A 19,359-nucleotide genomic window follows, 5' to 3' on the forward strand; every position below is an offset into this window, starting at 1 on the left:
CGGAGGTGTTACAGTGCTTTGTCGTGCCCTCCCTCCAACACCGTCTCCCAACCCCTGCCTGTCTGGTGGCTCTGGAATGTGCCCCAAAGTGAAATCACAGGCGCAGGGGTGACCCGGGACCGGCTGTGAGCAGCTGGTGCTTTACCTCTATATTGATTCATGGGTGGTGGCAAATGCTCTGTGGGGGTGGTTACAGCAGTGGGAGCAGAGCAACTGGCAGTGCAGAGGTAGACCCATCTGGGCTGCTGAACTGTGGCAAGACATTGCTGCCCAGATAGAGAATCTGGTTGTGAAAGTACATCGTGTAGATGACCACGTACCCAAGGGTCGGGCCACTGAGGAACATCAAAACAACCAGCAGGTGGATCAGGCTGCTAAGGTTGAAGTGGCTCAGGTGGACATGGACTGGCAACGTAAGGGTGAACTATTCATAGCTTGGTGGGCCCATGACGCCTCAAGCCATCAAGGAAGAGATGCGACATATAGATGGGCTCGTGACCAGGGGGTGGACTTGGCCACGTTCACTATTGCACAGGTTATCCACGAATGTGAAACGTGTGCTGCATTTAAGCAAGCCAAGCTGTTAAAGCTTCTTTGATATGGAGGACGTTGGCTGAAATATCAATATGGGGAGGCCTGGCAGATTGGTTCTATCACACTCCCTCAAACCCACCAAGACAAGCGCCACGTGCTCACAACGGTGGAAGCAAACACCGGACGGCTGGAAACACACCCTCTGCCCCATGCCACCGCCCTGAACAACTATCCTGGGCCTTGAAAAGCAAGTCTGATGGCGACATGGCACCCCAGAGAGAATTGAGTCAGACAGTGGGACTCATTTCCAAACAGCCTCATAGACACCTGGGCCAAAGAGCATGGCATTGGGCGGGTGTATCACATCCCCTACCATGCACGAGCCTCTGGGAAAATGAAACAATACAACGGACTGCTATAAACTACACTGAGAGCCATGGGTGGTGAGACCTTCAAAAGTTGGGGTACACATTTGGCAAAGGCCACCTGGTTAGGTAACATTTGAGGATCTGAATATGTTTGGGAAGAGATTCTGGGTTATTCCTGACACAAGCAAAGGCAAAACTATCCGTGGGATTGCTTTATTTTAAGGCCCTGAGTGCACTTGTTGGGTAATGCTGGAGGATGGGGATGATCGATTTGTTCCTCAAGGGGATTTGATTTTGGTGAGAATGGCCAATGAATCAAATGATATGATATTTATTGCTTAATTACCACTCTATGTCATCACTACTACAGTGGCTATATGCTCTATCTATGGCATTGCAGTGAAAGTGACCTAAATTAATGAAGAATGAACTTTGATGAAACTGAGCAAAGTGCAGAAGTGATGGAACCAGAAGTGGCTGCAGCAACTGGCACCCGGGAATTGTCTTGAGATCGACATCTTCAACCCACAGATGATGGGCATGGGGCATGCCGGCTACACCAGCTGCGAGCTCCAGATGCAGCACGCAACAATTCAACACCACACACCACGTCTCCTGCCGGGAAAGACAGTTACAACAGATGGAGCCCAAAGTCATGGACTAAATGAACTCAAGGGACATTTCAGTGGGATGGGCCATGGACTAAGGGAATGATATCTGTGTGCATATACACATATATCAAAGACAGGAAAATGGTGGTGATTTATGGAAAAGTGTAAGACCTGGGCATGAGGTAGATGGTATAGAATAAGGGGCGGACGCTGTCCTGGTTTTGCCTGGGATAGAGTTAATATCCTTCCTGGTAGCTGTTCTGTTTTGGATTGACTATGAGAATAACATTGCTAACTCATATTGTTTTAGTTGTTGCTGAGTGATGCTTATATTGTCACGGACTTTTTCAACTTCCTGTGGAAGGTGGGGGGCGACAGACAAGACAAGCTGGCCAAAGGAATATTCCATCCCATAGATGTCATGCTCAGTATATAAATGGGAGTTAGCAGGGGGGCAGGGATCGGTGATCACATCTCCGGACAGGCTGGGGAGTTAATCATTGGGAAGTGTCAGCAATTTGTGTTGCATCACTTTACTTTGTTTATTATTATTATTATTATTATTGTTATTATTATTATTATTATTATTATTATTATTATTATTATTATTATTATTATTATTATTACTATTATTATTATTAATATTAATATTAATATCTTTTCTGTTACTGTTCTTTAAAACAATATTTATCTAAGCCCATATCTTTTTTTTTCTGTTTCTCCCTTTTCTCCCTATTCTACCTGGGACATCCCATTTCATTTAAGAGCTGTTATCTGACTGGCTACATCTGACTCAGTGTTGTGCAAGGGTCAGACACAGTAGGATCAAGCCTCAAAAAAAGTAGTATAAACCCAGAAAAATATCAATAAGCAGGATTATCACAAGAGAAAAATTCAGGCTCGTGGTCTAAGATAAATTCTGGGCAATGTGCGGAGAAGAGGCGGTAGGTTATTGTCGGTGAAACAATGTCCATTGGGCCTGTTTCCACAGGGCATCCTTGAGCTCCTGGTTCCTTATGCTGTAGATGAAGGGGTTCACTGCTGGAGGCACCACCGAGTACAACACTGCCACCACCAGGTCCAGAGATGGGGAGGAGATGGAGGGAGGCTTCAGGTGGGCAAACACTCCAGTGCTGAGAAAGAGGGAAACCACGGCCAGGTGAGGGAGGCACGTGGAAAAGGCTTTGTGCCGTCCCTGCTCTGAGGGGATCCTCAGCACCACCCTCAGGATCTGCACATAGGACAGCAGAATGAAAACAAAACACACAAATGCTAAACAGGCACTAACCACAAGAAGCCCAACTTCCCTGAGGTAGGAGTGTGAGCAGGAGAGCTTGAGGATGTGGGGGACTTCACAGAAAAACTGGTCCATGGCATTGCCCTGGCAGAGGGGCAGTGAGAATGTATTGGCCGTGTGCAGGAGAGAATTGAGAAACCCACTGCCCCAGGCAGCTGCTGCCATGCGGACACAAGCTCTGCTGCCCAAGAGGGTCCCGTAGTGCAGGGGATGGCAGATGGCAACGTAGCGGTCATAGGCCATGATGGTGAGGAGAAAATACTCAGCTGAAATAAAAATGAGAAAGAATAAGAGCTGGACAGCACATCCTGCATAGGAGATGGCCCTGGTGTTCCAGAGGGAGTTTGCCATGGCTTTGGGTAGAGTGGTAGAGATGGAGCCCAGGTCAAGAACAGAGAGGTTGAGGAGGAAGAAGTACATGGGGGTGTGGAGGCGGTGGTCGCAGGTGATGGCGGTGATGATGAGGCCGTTTCCCAGGAGGGCAGCCAGGTAGATGCCCAGCAAGAGCCCGAAGGTCAAGACCTGGAGCTCCCGTGTGTCTGCCAATGCCAGGAGAAGGAAGTGGGTGATGGAGCTGCTGTTGGACATTTGCTGCCTCTGGGCAGGGGGACCTGTCCAAGAAGGAAAAGGCAGTCATAAACTGGGAGAGACTTCTCTGAGGAAATCCCAATGCCATTCCTCACAGAAATCCCCCTCCCACAGCTGAATGAGGAATGATCCAGCTCATTCCCAACCCCACAAACTCAGTGACACTCTCCCTTATCGGGTAAAATACTACTTCATCACCTACTTTCCATGAGGGCACCTGTGGGGCACGAGTCAGAGGCAGAGTCAGAGGCAGAAGAGAAGCTGACCCGCACCCACTCCCAAACTCCTTAGATGCAGAGTTCAACAGAGGGGTGGGGAAACGAGGAGAAATGCGTCTGTGCTCTGAAAAAATGAAGCGAGGAGAGGGAGTCAGGCAGGCGTGCAGTGAAGCCTTCTCCTCAGTGACATTGTCTCCAGACAGAGACACTGCATGGCACTTGCTTTTATGTTGTGCATCACTTGTAGGACACAAACACATCTCCTTTACTGGAGGTGCAGCTGCTGAGAAGGCATCTTGGGCTCTGGACCCTTTGGCTGTGGGGCAGGCGGGAGAGAAGAGCAGAGGCTTGCTGCCGAGAAGTTGTCTGAAGTTCAGGGGGTGGCCGGAGGTGCCAGGATCATCCTGCCTGGGCACTTCTTGCAGCAGCTCCCTCTCTGTCCCTGCCTATGTCTGGGCTGCCAGGAGCTGCCCCTGCCTGGAGCTGCTTCTCTGCCCCCGGATCTCCTCCCTGCCAGTGCCCCAGAGCCCATCCCACCTGCTGTGTGCTCAGCTCTGCCCTGCAGACCCCTCCTGGCAGCACAGCGCTGCCCGGGGGCATCTCTGTGTGTGTGGGGGCTCAGGAGGGGTTCAGGGAAGTGCTATCGAGAACGGGGGTCTTTGTGCCTTCTCCACAAAGGAGAAATCCATTCCCACCACCCACTGCCCACCCAGCAGCCAAGAGGAGAAATCCCACAGCACAGACTTGTTCTCTTTCAGGGGAAAGGTGCCTCGATATCCTTCTTCAAAAGGGCCCTCTGCAAATGTCCTGGGGGTGATGGGGATCTGGAGCAGCCCTGACCCACACAGGTCCATCTCAGCAACAGAAGGCATCTGCCTTGCTGGCAGTCACTCCTTCCACCCACTGCTTCTCCCCACAGAAGCTCCGTGGGAGCTCCCCGGGCAGGTGGAGAGCTGACCCTGGCAGAGTCCCTGCCCCGGCACACAGCCCCGGGGTGCAGGGACCCTGCTGGCAAGGACAGCCCTGGCCACCCCTGCCTGCACACCCCTACGCACACCTCCACAAGCATCCCCGGCAGATGGCAGCCCTCGGGCCCTGTCCCTCTCACCGGGCAGCAGGGAAGCCCTGCTCTGGAGCACATCCTCCTCCTCTACAGCACAGAAACTGAGAGAGTCCTCCTGACAGAGCCCAGCAGCTCTCAGATAGACCAGCTTGAGGAGATCCCTCCAGGAACTGGAGCTGCATTGCCCGGCACCCCGAGACTTACCACGCAGAGGGCGGTGAAGATTTCTGCCCCAGTGAGCTCTCAGCACCTCCCACTCCCAACTGCCTTTAAGGTCTCTCTGCCTCACAGGTCTCCTCTCGCTGCCTGCAGGCAGTGCCCCCAGCCCTGCTCCTGGGCAGAGCTGTCTCTCTGCAGCGCTGCCCGCTTGCCAGGAGCTCCCTCCGTCCCAGCAGCCCGGCCCAGCTCAGCAGCAGAGGACCAGCCCATGGTGGCACTCTCTCTATCCCCTCTGGGGTCCCTGGAGGTGTCCCTGGGGCTCCAGGGGAACCGCCTGTGAAAAAAACTGATGCAATCTCTCATGTTCCCTCCCTCAGCTGCGCAAAGACACTTACTTGCAGCAGTGTTATTTCTCCCAGCAGAAGAAGAGCTGGGCATGAGTACCCCCTCTTCTTGTCCCATCAGTAGCACACACAGGGTGTTGGACTGTTAGTACCAGGATTCCTTATGGCAAATCACTGCTTGCCTTGTGCCACAGCTGGGGGGCTTCAGCCCAAACGTGCAGCAATGATCTCAGCCAGGGGCACAGACAGGACAAGCTGGAGCCGTTCCTGTGGCAGACAGGGCTGTGACATGGTGGCAGAGCTCAGTCCAGCTGGTCTTCAAGGACAGCCTCCTCCAAGCTCTGCTATAGTCCACATCGCAATTCAATCTAACCCTGAAAGGCAATTCAAGGGCACCAGAATGAGTGTTTACTCCTTCAGGAAGAGTTCAAGGAGAAACAAAGCCACTGTGTGGCCACTGCTGAGTTTCATAGAACAGGTGGAGCTATATCGGAGATTCTCTACATCCTCTTTGCCTCATTCTGCCCCAGCAAGGTCTCCCAGAGCTCTGAGACTCAGGGCAGGAATCTGGAGGAACGCCACCAGCAGTGGATTGTTCCCAAGTCACCTTAACTAAGACAATCCTTACCAGTCTATGGGACAGGAGGGGTGGCAGCTGAGGGAGATGACAGGGTAAGCCAATGTCCCAGCGTATTCAATGACACTCCGTAATCATTGAAAGGCCATGGAGGTTGAGGGAGGGAACTCCCTGATGACTGGCAGCATCCAAATATTGCATGCTCTTTTAGAAAAATGGCCCACGGATAAGCAGGGGAAGTCAAGGCTGTGCCCCAGAGTGTGTCCGCTCAGAACCCATTTGTGGGTGTCTGAAACCCTGGATTTACCCAGGGCAGCTTGTGTCCCACCGTTCTCTACTTCCTGTGATGGAAGAACAGGATTGCTCAGCGCAGGGAGAGCAGTGCTGGTCTTTTAAGTTGGAAGTTAGCAAAGTTTTCAGCATCTTCCCCCACAGTATGCTTGTGCCCGAATTAGGATGTCATGGCTTGCATGGGTGGATAAGTAGATGGGTAACTAACCAGATGGCTGATTGGGCTCAGAGGTCTGTGGTCAATGCGTGGTACTCTGCCTTGAGGCATCTAGCTTGGAACCTCCTGCAAGGGTTTGTCCTGCCACCTGCCCTGTTTATCATGTTTTTAAGGACCTGGAGAAGATGCAAGTGTTCTTTTTCATAGGCTTTGAAAACACTACCCTGGTAGGAAAGGCTGGCATGCAAAAGGACATAGACATGTAACATAGACTATGTAACCCGTTCATAGAAGGGCATCAAATTTTGTCAGACATGACTTGCCCTTGGTGAAGCCATGCTGGATGCTACCTATCACCTCCTTATTTTCTATGTGCCTCAGCAGAGTTTCCAGGAGGATCCGCTCCATGATAGGGCCAGGCACAGGGGTGAGACTGACTGTCCTGTAGTCCCCCAGGTCTTCCTTATTTCCCTTTTTGAAAACAGGGCTTATGTTTCCCCTTGGCCAGTCAGCAGGAAGCTCACCAGACTGCCACGACTTCTCAAATATGAGGGACAGTGGCTTAGCAACTTCATCTGCCAGTTCCCTCAGGACCCGTGGATGTGTCTCATCAGGTCCCATGGACTTGTGCACCTTCAGGTTCCTCAGGTGGTTTATACATGATCTTCACCTACAGTGGGCGGTTCTTCATTTTCCCACTCCTTGCCTTTGCCCTCTGCATCATGGGCAGTGCGGCTGCGGTCTTTGCCAGTGAAGACTGAGGCAAGAAAGTCATTGAGGACCTCAGCTTTGTCTCTATCCCGGGTGACCAGTTCTTGCATTTCCTTCTGGAGAGGGCCCACATCTTCCCTAGTCTTTCTTTTCTCACCGACATACTTAAAGACGGATTTTTTGTTTGTCTTGATGCCCCTGGACAGATTTAGTTCAATCTGGGCTTTAGCTTGCCTCACCTGATCCGGGGATGCTTGAACAATTTCTCTGTATTGCTCCCAGGCTTCCCGCCCCTGTTTCCACCCCCTATAGGCCTCCTTTTCACTTGTGAGCATGTCCAGGAGCAACTTGTTCATCCATGTAGGACTCCTGGCTTTTCTGCCTGCCTTCTTCTTTGTAGGGATGCATGACTCCTGAGTTTGGAGGAGGTGAGCCTTGAATATTAACTGGCTTACTTGGGCCCTTCTTCGCTCCAGCGCTTCATCCCATGGCACTATACTGAGCAGTTACATCAAGGAGCCACAGTCAGCTCTGCTAAAGCCCAGGGTGGTCAGCTTGCTGCACACCTTCCTCACTGCCTTGAGGATCTCAAACTCAACCATTTCATGGTCACGGCAGGCCAGGCTGCCCTTGAGCTTGACACTGCCTACCAGCCCCTCCTTGTTGGTAAGGACAAGGTCCAGCAGAGCTCCTCTCCTCGTTGGCTCCCCTACCACTGGGAGAAAGACGTTGTCAATACAATCCAAGAACCTCCTGGACTGCCTATGCCCTGCTGTGTTACCCTTCCAACAGATGTCAGCAAACTTGCTGAGGGTACACTCTGTGCCCTCATGCAGGACGTTGATTAACATGTTGAACAAGACTGGCCAGTACTGACCCCTGGGGAGCACTGCTACTACAGGCCTCCAACTAGACTCTGCGCCGAACACTATGCTATCAGCCTCATTCCCCACAGTATTCTTGTGTCCAGTTAGGACATTATGGTCTGATTGGGTGGATAAGTAGATGGGTAATAACTGAGATGAGTAGTTGGGCTTGAAGGAACTTGGTGAACGCATAGTGTTCTGCCCAGAGGGATGTATCTAGTCGGGTTCCACCATGTTTAAAGGGCTTTTAATTACCCAAAAGAGATGAGAAAATGCTTTTTTCATAACATTTTATCAACTTTATCAACAATCTAGACAAGGGGGTGGAGTGCCCCCTCAGTAAGTTTGCAGATGACACCAATTAAGGTGGGAGTGTTGATCTCCCTGAGTGTCAGAAGGCTCTACAGAGGGATCTGGACAAGCTGGATCCATGGGCCGAGGCAAATGGTGTGGGGTTTAACAAGGCCAAGAGCCGGGTCCTGCCCTTGGGTCACAACAACCTCACGCAGTGCTACATGCTTGGGGCAGAGTGGCTGGAAAGCTGTGCAGAAGAAAAGGACCTGGGGGTGTTGGTGGCTGAATATGAGCTGGCAGTGTGCCCAGGTGGCCATGAAGGCCCACAGCATCCGGGCTTGTACCAGTAAGAGTGTGGTGAGCAGGACTAGGAAAGTGGTCGTCCCCCTGTACTCTGCACTGGTGAGGCCCCACCTCGAGTACTGTGTTCAGTTTTGGGCCCCTCATGACAAGAAGGACATTGAGGTGTTTGAGCGTGTCCAGAGAAAGGCAATGAAGCTGGTGAGGGGTCTGGAGGACAAGTCTTGTGAGGAGCGGCTGAGGGAACTGGGGTTGTTCAGACTGGAGAAGAGGAGGCTGAGGGGAGACTTTCTCGCTCTCTACGGTTCCCTGAAAGGACGTTGTAGCGAGGTGGGGGTTGGTCTCTTCTCCCAAGTAATGAGAGAGAGGACTTGAGGAAATAGCCTCAAGTTTCTCCAGGGGAGATTTACATTGCGTATTAGGAAAAATTTCTTCAGCTAAAGGGCTTTCGAGCACTGGAACAGGCGGCCCAGGGAAGTGGTTGAGTCACCATCCCTGGAGGTATTTAACGGATGTGTAGACGTGGCACATAGGGACATGGTTTAGTGGTGGACTCGGCAGTGTTAGGTTTACAGTTGGACTCTATGATCCTAAAGGTCTTTTGCAATTCTCAATGATTCTGTGATTCTTTTGGGACTCTGGATTTTGTTTTGTCCTTGCCCCTTTTTGGGAGGGCAGGAGGTGTCACAGAATTTTCTTACACTCAGCCTCGCTCACCCTCACACCCCACGGCCCCCAGGAAGAGCCCTGAGCCACCAGTGAGGGGCAGGACCTGCCTTCCCAGGGCCTGGGGGTCAGGGGTTGGCCTTTCTGCTGCATCAACCAAGCCAAGGGGTTCCTCAGCGTTACAGCCACCTGCACAGTGCCTTTGCCTACCTGCAGCCACAGCCTCCAGTTATCTCCTCTAACGAGCCCATGGGGAGGCTTTGGCAGTAACGACCCTCAGTGGGGCCAATCAAGGCTTCAAGGTACTTTGCTTCTGACTTGGACTTCTGGAGCACTTTGTTCAATCTTCTCTCAGTGCCTGAGGCTCATGGACTCAGCACCAAATACACCGTGGGGCTCATTAAAAGACAGAAAGCCCTAACAATGTGTTCTTCGTTCTTGTAATTTTCTTCAAATCTTCAAGACTTGTACAGCCAATTAGAGAGGTTTCAGAGTGTAGTTAAGGAGGAGATTTCAAAGCGCACCTAAGAAAAATGTCTTTTTCATTTTAAAGGATATACTATATTACTCCTGATTATCACTTATGATTAGGATAGAAGAATTCTCTGATTGTTCTGGATACAGGGTGTCCCTTCAGGGGGTCTGGACAGGGAGGAGAAGCAGTCCCTGGAGGTCTGACACTGTAGGACAGCTTTGCTCCTCACCTCCCCACCCTCCCCATTTCTGACATTGGCCACCTGGGACTGACACCACTGGTCCTTGCATCAGACTTCTCCACTGAAGTCTGCAGCTGGATGTCACATCTCCATTGCCCCATCTCCCACCTGCGCTCCTCAGAGCCCTGGCTGCACCCAGGCGCAGGAGAACTTTTCCTGTTTGTAAGACAAGAAAAGTAAAGCATAATCAGATTTCCTAAACAATAACACACAGTCCGCAATCACACGCTCAGGACGAGCTACCTCTAATGAGGCTGCCTTTCTACAAGGGAGTTCTTATGAGAAAGAGTTTAGGAAGGTAGATAGACAAGACATATAAACACAATTAAGGAGTTGGCTGAGGAGACAATTAGATTGTTGAAAGACAGGCAAGCTTTGAACTCCTTGAAAGTCAAAGCAGCAGCACAGGTGAGAGGTATCTGAGTGAAGAAAGGGTAAGGGGAGGAGAAAACTGGCGAAGAATGGAAAGGGCCTTTGCCCAGAGAGTCTGCATCTGCAAAGATGACTTTAGAAATGAGCATTGTCCCAGGAGAAGGGTAAGCATCTGAAAGATTAGAGAAAGTACACACAGTGTGTACCAGGGAGAAGAGTGGTAATGAGGTTACAGGGGAAGATCAATATTTCTTTGGAATATCCCTTTTGAAAGGTCATGGGATTGGCAGAGGTCTCTGGTGAGAGAGGACAAGCAAGTGTAGCACCTGTCTTTGAAAGAGTCCAAATGTGCGACCCGGGGAGCCACTGGCTGTACAAGCTCACTTTGGTGAGGAGTGTTGTGCCATCAGTCAGAGTCCTCCGTGGTGACATTTCTGGGCACCAGCAGCAGAAGAATGTGTCCAAGAACCATCAGCATGGATTTCATAGAATAGAATCACAGAATCATAGAATTGTTGAGGTTGGAAGGGACCTTTAAGATCATCAAATCCAACCATTAACCTACCCTGGCAGAACCACTTCTAAACCATGTCCCCAAGTACCACATCTACCCTTTTTTTAAACACCTCCAGGCATGGCAAATCCATCACCTCCCTGGGCAGCCTATTCCAATGCTTGATAACCCTTTCAGTGAAAAAAAAAAAAAAAAATCCTAATATCCAATCTAAACCTTGCCTGGCATAACTTGAACCCATTTTCTCTTGTCCTATCACTTGTCACCAGGGAGAAGAGATCAGCCCCACCTCTCTACAAGCTCCTTTCAGGAAACTGTAGAGAGCAATAAGGTCTCCCCTCAGCCTCCTCTTCTCCAGGCTAAACAACTCCAGTTCCCTCAGCCGCTCCTCATAAGGCTTGTCCTCCATACCCCTCACCAGCTTCGTTGCCTTTCTCTGGACACGCTCCAACACCTCAATGTCCTTCTTGTAGTGAGGTGCCCAAAACGGAACACAGTACTCGAGGTGGGTCCTTACCAGTGCTGAGTACAGAGGGATGATCACTGCCCCAGTCCTGCTCACCACACTATTTCTGATACAAATCAGGATGTCATTGGCCTTCTTGGCCACCTGGGCACACTGCTGGCTCATATTCAGGCAGCTGTCAACCAACACCCCCAGGTCCTTCTCCCCTGGGCAGCTTTCCAGCCCCTCTGCCCCAAGCTTGTAGTGTCCATGGGGTTGTTGTGACCCAAGGGCAGGACCTGGCACTTGGCCTTGTTGAACCTGAAACCTTGTTGAACCTAAAGGCTTGTTGAACCTGTTCTTATGGAAATAAGCACAAATGAAGAGTTTCCTAAAACCAGAATTCAACAGACTACTGACAGTCAAATTTTAACTGCCTGAAGCTCAAAGCAGCAGTGGGATTGTTGAGAGGTGTCTGAATGATGAAAGAGGAAGGGGAAGGGGAATGTAGAGAGCAGTCGCAAGTGCTTCTGTTCACGTGCATTGCTGGAAAGGTGCCTTCAGACATGGCCACTTCGTTTAGGAGAGGTGGAAATACGTGAAAGATGAGGGGGATTAAATTCAGAGGCTGAGAGAGAGTCCTGAGAATGCAAAGAGAGGGAAAGGTCAGTAGCTCTCGTCTTTCTGTCAATGGACATCCTGAAAACTCCTCATCTACATCTCATGGGAGAACACCAAATGTTTATTAAAATTATTCTCTTGTTTTAGCTTATGAGGTCGTGCTCATACACACGTCAAAATGTCTCAGGCTTCCAGGCAGCGCTCCGCTGTCTGACCATCAGTACCCAGTGGTACCTCCAGAGGACCCTGTGTCTCTGAAGCACCTGCCTGGGCCTGGCTGCTGTCCCAGAGGAGCTGCTGGAGACCAGAGCCCCTGGGAAGCTGCAGCTGGAGCCTGGGCAGAGGGTCCCAGGCACCTACACTGGCACCTCGCTCCCGTGTCCCTGCCAATGCATCCCACCCCAATTTTATGATCACTTGCCTTTGCAAACAAAGGCAGCACACAAAATCGCTGAGAAATCACTTATTAAAACAAGACAAAATCAAGCAAAGACAATAAAAACACCAAAAATGTTTGAAGTTTAGAGTTGCAAGAGGAAATCAACCAAAGCACAAATACAGGCTGGGTGCAGAATGGATAGAGAGAAGCCCTGAGGAGAAGGACTTGGAGGTGTTGGTGAATGAGAAGCTCAACATGAGCCAGAAATGTGTGCCTGCATCCCAGAAAGCCAAGCACATCCTGAGCTTCATTAAAAGCAGCATAGCCAGCAGGTCGAGGGAGGTGATTCTTCCCCTCTACTCTACTCTTGTGAGACTCCACCTGGAGTACTGGATCCAGGTCTGGAGCCTCCAACAGAAAAAGGACATGGACCTGTTGGAGTGAGTCAAGAGGAGGCTCACAAAGATGATTAAAGGGCTGGAGCACCTCTCCTCTGAAGACAGGCTGAGAGAGTTGGGGTTGTTCAGCCTGTATAAGAAAAGGCTCTGGGGAGACCTTATTTTAGCCTTCCAGTACCTAAAGGGGGCCTACAGGAGATCTGGGGAGGCACTGTTTTCAGGGAGTGTAGCGATAGGATGAGGGATAACGGTTTGAAACTGAAAGAGGGGAGACTGAGATTAGATATTAAGAACAAATTCATTACTCCAAGGGTGGTGAGACACTGGAACATGTTGCCCAGGGAAGTGGTGGATGCCCCGTCCCTGGAAGGCTGGATGGGGCTTTGAGCAAGCTGGTCTAGTGGGAGGTGTCCCTGCCTATGGCAGTAGGGTTGGAAGTAGATGGTTTTTAAATTCCCCTCCAACCTAAACCATTCTATGATTCCATGAAATATGGAATAAGAAATATGAAATAAGAGATGACATAAGCTCTCTGAGAGATCTCCTCCAGTGCTTGACTATCTTGATGGGGAGAAAGATTTTCTTCATGTTTTTCAGCTGACGTCCATTGGCCTTCCTCCTCCCATCATGCACAACAAGGAAGAGCTTGGTAGCCTTTTAATGCAAGAAGATACAGGGAACTCATGAAAGAGGATGAAGAGATTTGTCAAAGTGTTGGTGATGTTCCCCATTTGCAGGAGGGGAAACTGCATTAAGGAGGTTTGATTGTCCCCCTCCCCTTTCTTGGCCAGAAAGCCAAGGAGGGATAACATAGCAGACAGAGGAATTGGTAATGAGCCTGTCCAAGGCAGGTGAGATGAACCTCACTGGGATAGTGTGGGTTGTTCCTGGAGTCAGACACAAATGTCAGGGCTGTGAGGTGTCCCCACCTCATTTGGCCTCATGCACTCCTCATACACACAGGGGTGTTTGGAGACACGAGTCCTTCCCTTCAACAGGCAGAGGCAGAGCATTGCAGCAGTCGTAGTGTCTCCCTGGCCTCCTGTTGCCAGTGCCAGAGGCTGGCCGGCACCTCAGCCCTGTGGTGTGTCCTCCTGCTCTTCAGTCATCTGAGAAGCCCCAAATCGTGAAGAATGAACAGGGGGACGTCAGTTCAAGGAAGCACATTCCAGTGCTTCATTAAGGGGGTTTCCCAGGGGACCTTACTCTCCAGGTCGAGTGACCTCAAGACACCATCTGTCCCACAGTCCTTCATGGCACCCCTAAGAACAGCTGATGGCGTTTGTGCTCACTTGGGTTCATCTTACCACCCACAACCAATGTGTATGCTTCTGTCTCCTCTGTACAACGCAAACATGGTCTTCACACCTCGTCTTTCAATGTCCCTCTGTGGAGGGAAGAACAACCTCTCTGAGCTGGGTGAGAGGGCAGTGCTGGAAACGGTGCTTGTTAGTGGCTTCCCTGTGACGATTGCCCCGGGGCAGCTTCCCTGGGGTGTCCCATGAACAAAGGCAGAGATATCACCCTGCTCTGCTGCTCCTGTGTGTCTCTCCCAGGAGCCCAGGCTGTGTGAGGACACTGCTGTGTGCCCCTACCCTGCACGCTCACACACTTTAGCTGTACATTGGTGTTTCTCCTTCCCCAGCATTTCTGAGCCCAGCCGTCCCAGCCTCTTCCCAGCAATCCCCACTCCTCTACCTTCTCCCCAGCTGAGCAGAGCAGCCCGGTCTGGTTGGGCCCTGCAACAAGGAGGAAACGGAGGTAAGTAGCAGTGTCTCTTCTGCTGTCATGTCCTGGAGATCCCATCCCAGGAAGCGTGCAGCCCCCGTTACCAGCGGCGCTCCCCAGGAAAGCACAGAGTCCTGGCCCCGGCGCTCCTCTGGCAGCTTCTGCTGTCCCAGCCGCAGGGCAACCTGGCCCAAGCTGGCACTCACAGCCAAGTGTTTCTCTTTCCATGTCTCCCCTGCACACACACCGTTCCCTGCTCTTCTCCCAGGACATCCCACCTGCCCACAGAGCCTTTTCCCAAGGTCAGCACGTCTGTGCTGGCTCAGCCAGTCATTGCTGCGCCCTGTCCCCATGGTCCCCACAGCCCTCGAGCTGGTGATGCTGCTCTGCAGAGCAAGTGAGCTGTGGTGCCCAGGACCAATGGGCTGATTCTGCTGGGCTGTGCTGGTCAGGCTGGGAGGCAGACCCAGCTGATGGTGGTCACTGCCACTGAGCACCTCCCACACAAGCTCTTATGTGGCCATGGAAGGTGCTCAGAGGTACCCTGCCTTACTCCAGTGCTGTGAGATGTGTTTGGGTGCTGCGCTGGATCCAGTCTGTGAAAGTTCACTGAGGGTAAAATGAATCACTTGCCAGACTCCTTTCCCTGTGCCATCTGTCTCCCTCGCGGCTGCAGAGCTCTCATTTGCAGGCTCATACACAGATTTGGTGTGTTGTCTGTGGGTGACACCACAATGGACAGGCTCGTGCTCAGTCGGCACCATTCACTGCTGACTCCCTGGCACACGCTGTCCCTGCAGATCCCTTGTGCTCTTCTGGCAGCTCCCAAGTCCCTCCAGAAAAACGCTGCTCTGCCATCAGCCCTATGAACTGCTGCAGAGCCCCAGGCAGGTTTGTTGGAGACCATTCACTGTCTGCATGGGCCCTGGCCACCAACAAGCAACACCTGAACCAGCCCTAAGTCCCTAGAAGGCCATCCTGGGACCACAGTCTCATCGCACTGAGCCCACAGAGAACAAACAAAGCAACAAGGCTCTTTAGAGTCTATTCCTTGGGCATGTTCTTGAGAGCAACTTTGGAAGAAGACCGAAGCCTTCAAGCACTGTGCTGAGGACATCCCCTGTCATGATGGAGATGCCGTTATAAAGGTCAGCTGTGTCACAGAAGTGCTCATGGCCTGTCCCTGCCTGCAGTCACAGGACTACCACACAGCAGGACTGTGACCCCTGAGGCCTTACACCTACACAAGGGCTCCAAAGGAGAGCGTGGGAGTGGCAAGAGAGCAGCTCTGGCAAGACCGAGGCTGGTGCGCCCTGGCAGTGCTGCTGTGCTGGGACTCGTTCCCCTCCACCTCTGCACACAGGCACTGCCCTGTGTCTTTACAGAGGTCTCAGAGGAAGGATCTAAGACAAACAAGTCACTGCAGGGTCCTTTCTTTTGTTTGAATACACAGAGAGCACTGCACCTGATTTACACAGTCTGTGGGTCAAATTCTATAGGTACAAAATGAATTAGAAGTGGGAAGAATAATAAAATTTTGCTGAGCACAACATTATAACAAGAAAAACAAAGAAACACACACACAGCAAAAACCTGAGAAGACATTCTGGGCCTGTAATGAGTTACACTCTTAATGCTGTGCAGAAGAAAACAGACGCTCTATTGCTTCTGAAAAACAAAAGATGAGGGGTTCTCTGCTGGAGGAACCACCGAGTACAGCACTGACACCACCAGGTCAAGGGATAGGGAGGCGAGATAGACAGGGGCTTCAGGTGGGTAAACGCTGATGTGCTGACAAACAGAGGCCATGAGGAGGTGAGAGAGGAACATGGAAAAGACTTTGTGCTGCCCCTGCTCAGAGGGGATCCTCAGCACAGCCCTGAAGATCTGCACATAGGACACCACAATGAAAACAAAACCACCAAATCCAAAAATAATACTAATCACAAGTACTGCATCTTCTCTGTGGTAGGTGTCTGAGCACGGGAGCTTGAGGATGTTGGGGATTTCACAGAAGAACTGGTGCAGGGCATTGCCCTGGCAGAGGGGGAGTGAAAATGTATTGGCCGTGTGCAGCACAGCATAGGGAAAAACACTGCCCCAGACAGCTGCTGCCATGCGGACACAAGCTCTGCTGCCCAGGAGGGTCCCGTAGTGCAGGGGATGGCAGATGTCAATGTAGTGTTTGTAAGCCATGACAGTGAGAAGAGAAAAATCTGCTGCAACACAGAAAAAGAAAAAAAAAAAAAAAACAACCAAACACCTGAAGAGCACATCCTGAGTAAGAGATGGCCCTTGTGTCCCAGAGAGAACTGGCCATGGCTTTGGGGAGAGTGGTGATGGAGCCCAGGTCAAGAACAGATTGGCTGAGGAGGAAGAAGTACATGGGGGTGTGGAGGAGGTGGTCGCAGGCGATGGCCGTGATGATGAGGCCATTTCCCAGGAGGGCAGCCAGGTAGATGCCCAGGAAGAGCCCGAAGGTCAAGAGCTGCAGCTCCCGAGTGTCAGCACATGCCAGAAGGAGGAACTGGGTATTGGAGCTGCTATTCAACAGCTACTCTGGGCATGGCGCACTGCTGAAAGAGAAGACATTGACAAGTTAAGGGAGACATCTTTGAGCCCATCCTGTGCTGTTTCCCAACAGATCCCCTGATAATGACTTCTTTTTCTTTGGCATACTTTCCTCCATTTCTGGCAGGACATGTGTTGAAGGACATGTGTCTGAAGGACAGGTGTTGGGCACAAGGACTAAAGGACAGCAGTAAAATGATGAGGCTTCTGGGTCAATACTTCCTTCAGTGAAAACCCTGACACAGTGTCCCAGCCTTCCTTTCAACAAAACCCTTCCAGAGGGGATGATGGCCACAGGGCCATGGTCTCATTGCAATTACAGAGACATGGTGGGATAGCTCGCAGGACTGGAATGCTGTCATGGACGGCTATGTACTGTTTCGGAAAGACAGGCCAGCAGGGTGAGGTGGTGGAGTTTCTTTCTACGGGACAGAGCAACTGGAATGTCTTGAGCTCTGCCTGCAGCTGGATGAAGAACGTGTTGAGAGCTTATCGTTAAGAATTAAGGGACAGGGAAATGTGGGAGACACTGCTGTGGGTGTTTACTACAGACCACCAGATCAGGAAGAGGAAGTTGATGAGGCCTTCTACAGACAGCTGGAAATAGCCTCATGGTCACAGGCCCTGGTTCTCACGGGGGACCTCAGCCACCCCGATATTTGCTGGAAACAACACAGCCAGGCACACACAGTCCTGGAGGTTTCTGCAGAGCATTGACGAGAACTTTCTGACACAGTTGGTGGGGAAACCAACAAGGAGAGGTGCACTGCTGGGCATTTTACTGACAAATAAAGAAGGACTAGTTGGGGATGTGAAGGCTGGGGGTAGCCTTGGCTGCAGTGACCATGAGATGGTGGAGTTCTGGATCCTGTGTGGATGAAGCAGGGCAAAAAGTAGAATTACAAGCCTGGATTTCAGGAGAGCTGACTTTGGCCTCTTCAAAGACATACTTGGAGGAATCCCATGGGCAAAGGCTTTGGCAGGAAGGGGGGTGCAGGAGAGTTGATTAATAGAAAAGGTCCACTTCCTCCAAGCTCAACATCAGTGCATGCCTATGAGTAATAAATCAGGCAGAGGAGGCAGGAAATCTGCATGGACAAGCAAGGACCTTCTGGAAAAACTCAGGTGCGAGAGAGAAGTTTACAGAATGTGGAAAAAGGGAGTGGCGACTTGGGAGGAGTATATAAACATTGCGAGAGTACGTAGGGATGCAACGAGGAAGGCTGAAGCCCACTTGGAATTAAACCTGGCCAGGGATGTCAAGGACAATAAGAAGGGCTTCTCCAAGTGCATCAGTAGTAAAAGGCAGACCAGGGAAAATGTGGGCCTGCTACTGAATGAGGTGGGTGCCCTGGTGACGGAGGATGCAGAGAAGGCAGAATTACTGATACCTTCTTTATTTCAGTCTTTACTGCTAAGGCCGGCCCTCAGCAAACCCAGACCCAGGAGCGAAGAGAAAGAATCTGAGAAAATGAAGACTTTCCCTTGGTTGAGGAAGATCGGGTTAGAGATCATTTAGGCAAACTTGACACCCAGCGCCCTGATGGGTCACTCCCAGGAGTGTTGAGGGACCTGGCAGATGTTATTACAAAGGCGCTCTCCATCATCTTTGAAAGGTCAGGGGGACAGGAGAGGTGCCTGACGACTGGAGGAAAGCCAAAGTCACGCGAGTCTTCAAAAAGGGCAAGAAGGTGGACCGAGGAAACAGCAGGCCGGTCAGTGAGACCTGGAAAGGCTGGAGAGTTGGGTGGAGAGGAACATAATGAAGTTTAACGAGGGCAAGTGTAGGGTCCTACACCTGTGGAGGAAAAAACCCATGCACCAGTAAAGGTTGGGGGTTCACTTGCTGCAAAGCAGCTTTGCTGAGAGGGACCTGGGAGTCCTGGTAGACAATAAGTTGACCATAAGCCAGCAATGTGCCCTGGTGGCCAAGAAGGCCTATGGTCTCCTGGGGTGGATTACAAAAGAGCGTGGCCAGCAGGTGGAGGAAGGTCATCCTTCCCCTCTGCTCTGCCCTGCTGAGGCCGAATCTGGAGTAGTGTGGCCAGTCCTAGGTACCCCAGTGAAAGAAACACAGGGAACTACTGGAGAGAGTCCAGTAGAGGGCTACAAAGATGTTCAGGGGACTGGAGCACCTCTCTTATGAGAAACAGCTGAGAGAGCTGCGTCTGTTGAGCCTGGAGAAGAGAAGGCTGAGAGGGGATGTCCTCAATGCTTATCAATATCTAAAGGGAGGGTGTCAAGAAGATGGGGCCAGACTCTTTTCTCTGCTGCCCAGCAACAGAATCAGGGGAAATGGGCACAAACTGGAACACAGGAAATTCCATTTGAACACAAGGAAAAATGCATTTACTTTGAAGGCACCAAAGCACTGGAACAGGCTGTCCAGAGAGGCTGTGGAGTCTCCTTCTGTGGAGATATTCAAAAGCCACCTGGCTTCATTCCTGTCTAACCTGCTGAAGGTGACCCTACTTTGGCAGGGGGGTTGCACTAGATGATCTCCAACGGTTCCTTCCAACCCCTACCATTCTGTGATCCTGTCATTCCGTGGTCTTCTATGTTTTCTGTTGG

General features: G+C 51.2%; 2 protein-coding genes across 2 annotated transcripts in view; one reads left to right on the forward strand and one right to left on the reverse strand.

Annotated features, from left to right (window-relative positions):
* Positions 1-19,359, forward strand: part of LOC309684316 (olfactory receptor 14C36-like) — a gene marked incomplete at both ends in the record, with an annotated part of 204,552 nt that overhangs the window by 124,724 nt on the left and 60,469 nt on the right. The window lies entirely within an intron of this gene.
* On the reverse strand, positions 2,463-3,398 carry LOC309684325 (olfactory receptor 14J1-like; the record flags this gene model as incomplete). Its single annotated transcript, XM_082500258.1, has 1 exon — positions 2,463-3,398. One exon carries the CDS (start codon positions 3,396-3,398, stop codon positions 2,463-2,465), a length of 936 nt encoding a protein of 311 aa, XP_082356384.1.

Source organism: Vanellus vanellus (genome assembly GCF_965231255.1).
Source record: "Vanellus vanellus genome assembly, contig: HAP1_SCAFFOLD_53, whole genome shotgun sequence".
Lineage (NCBI taxonomy): Eukaryota > Metazoa > Chordata > Aves > Charadriiformes > Charadriidae > Vanellus > Vanellus vanellus.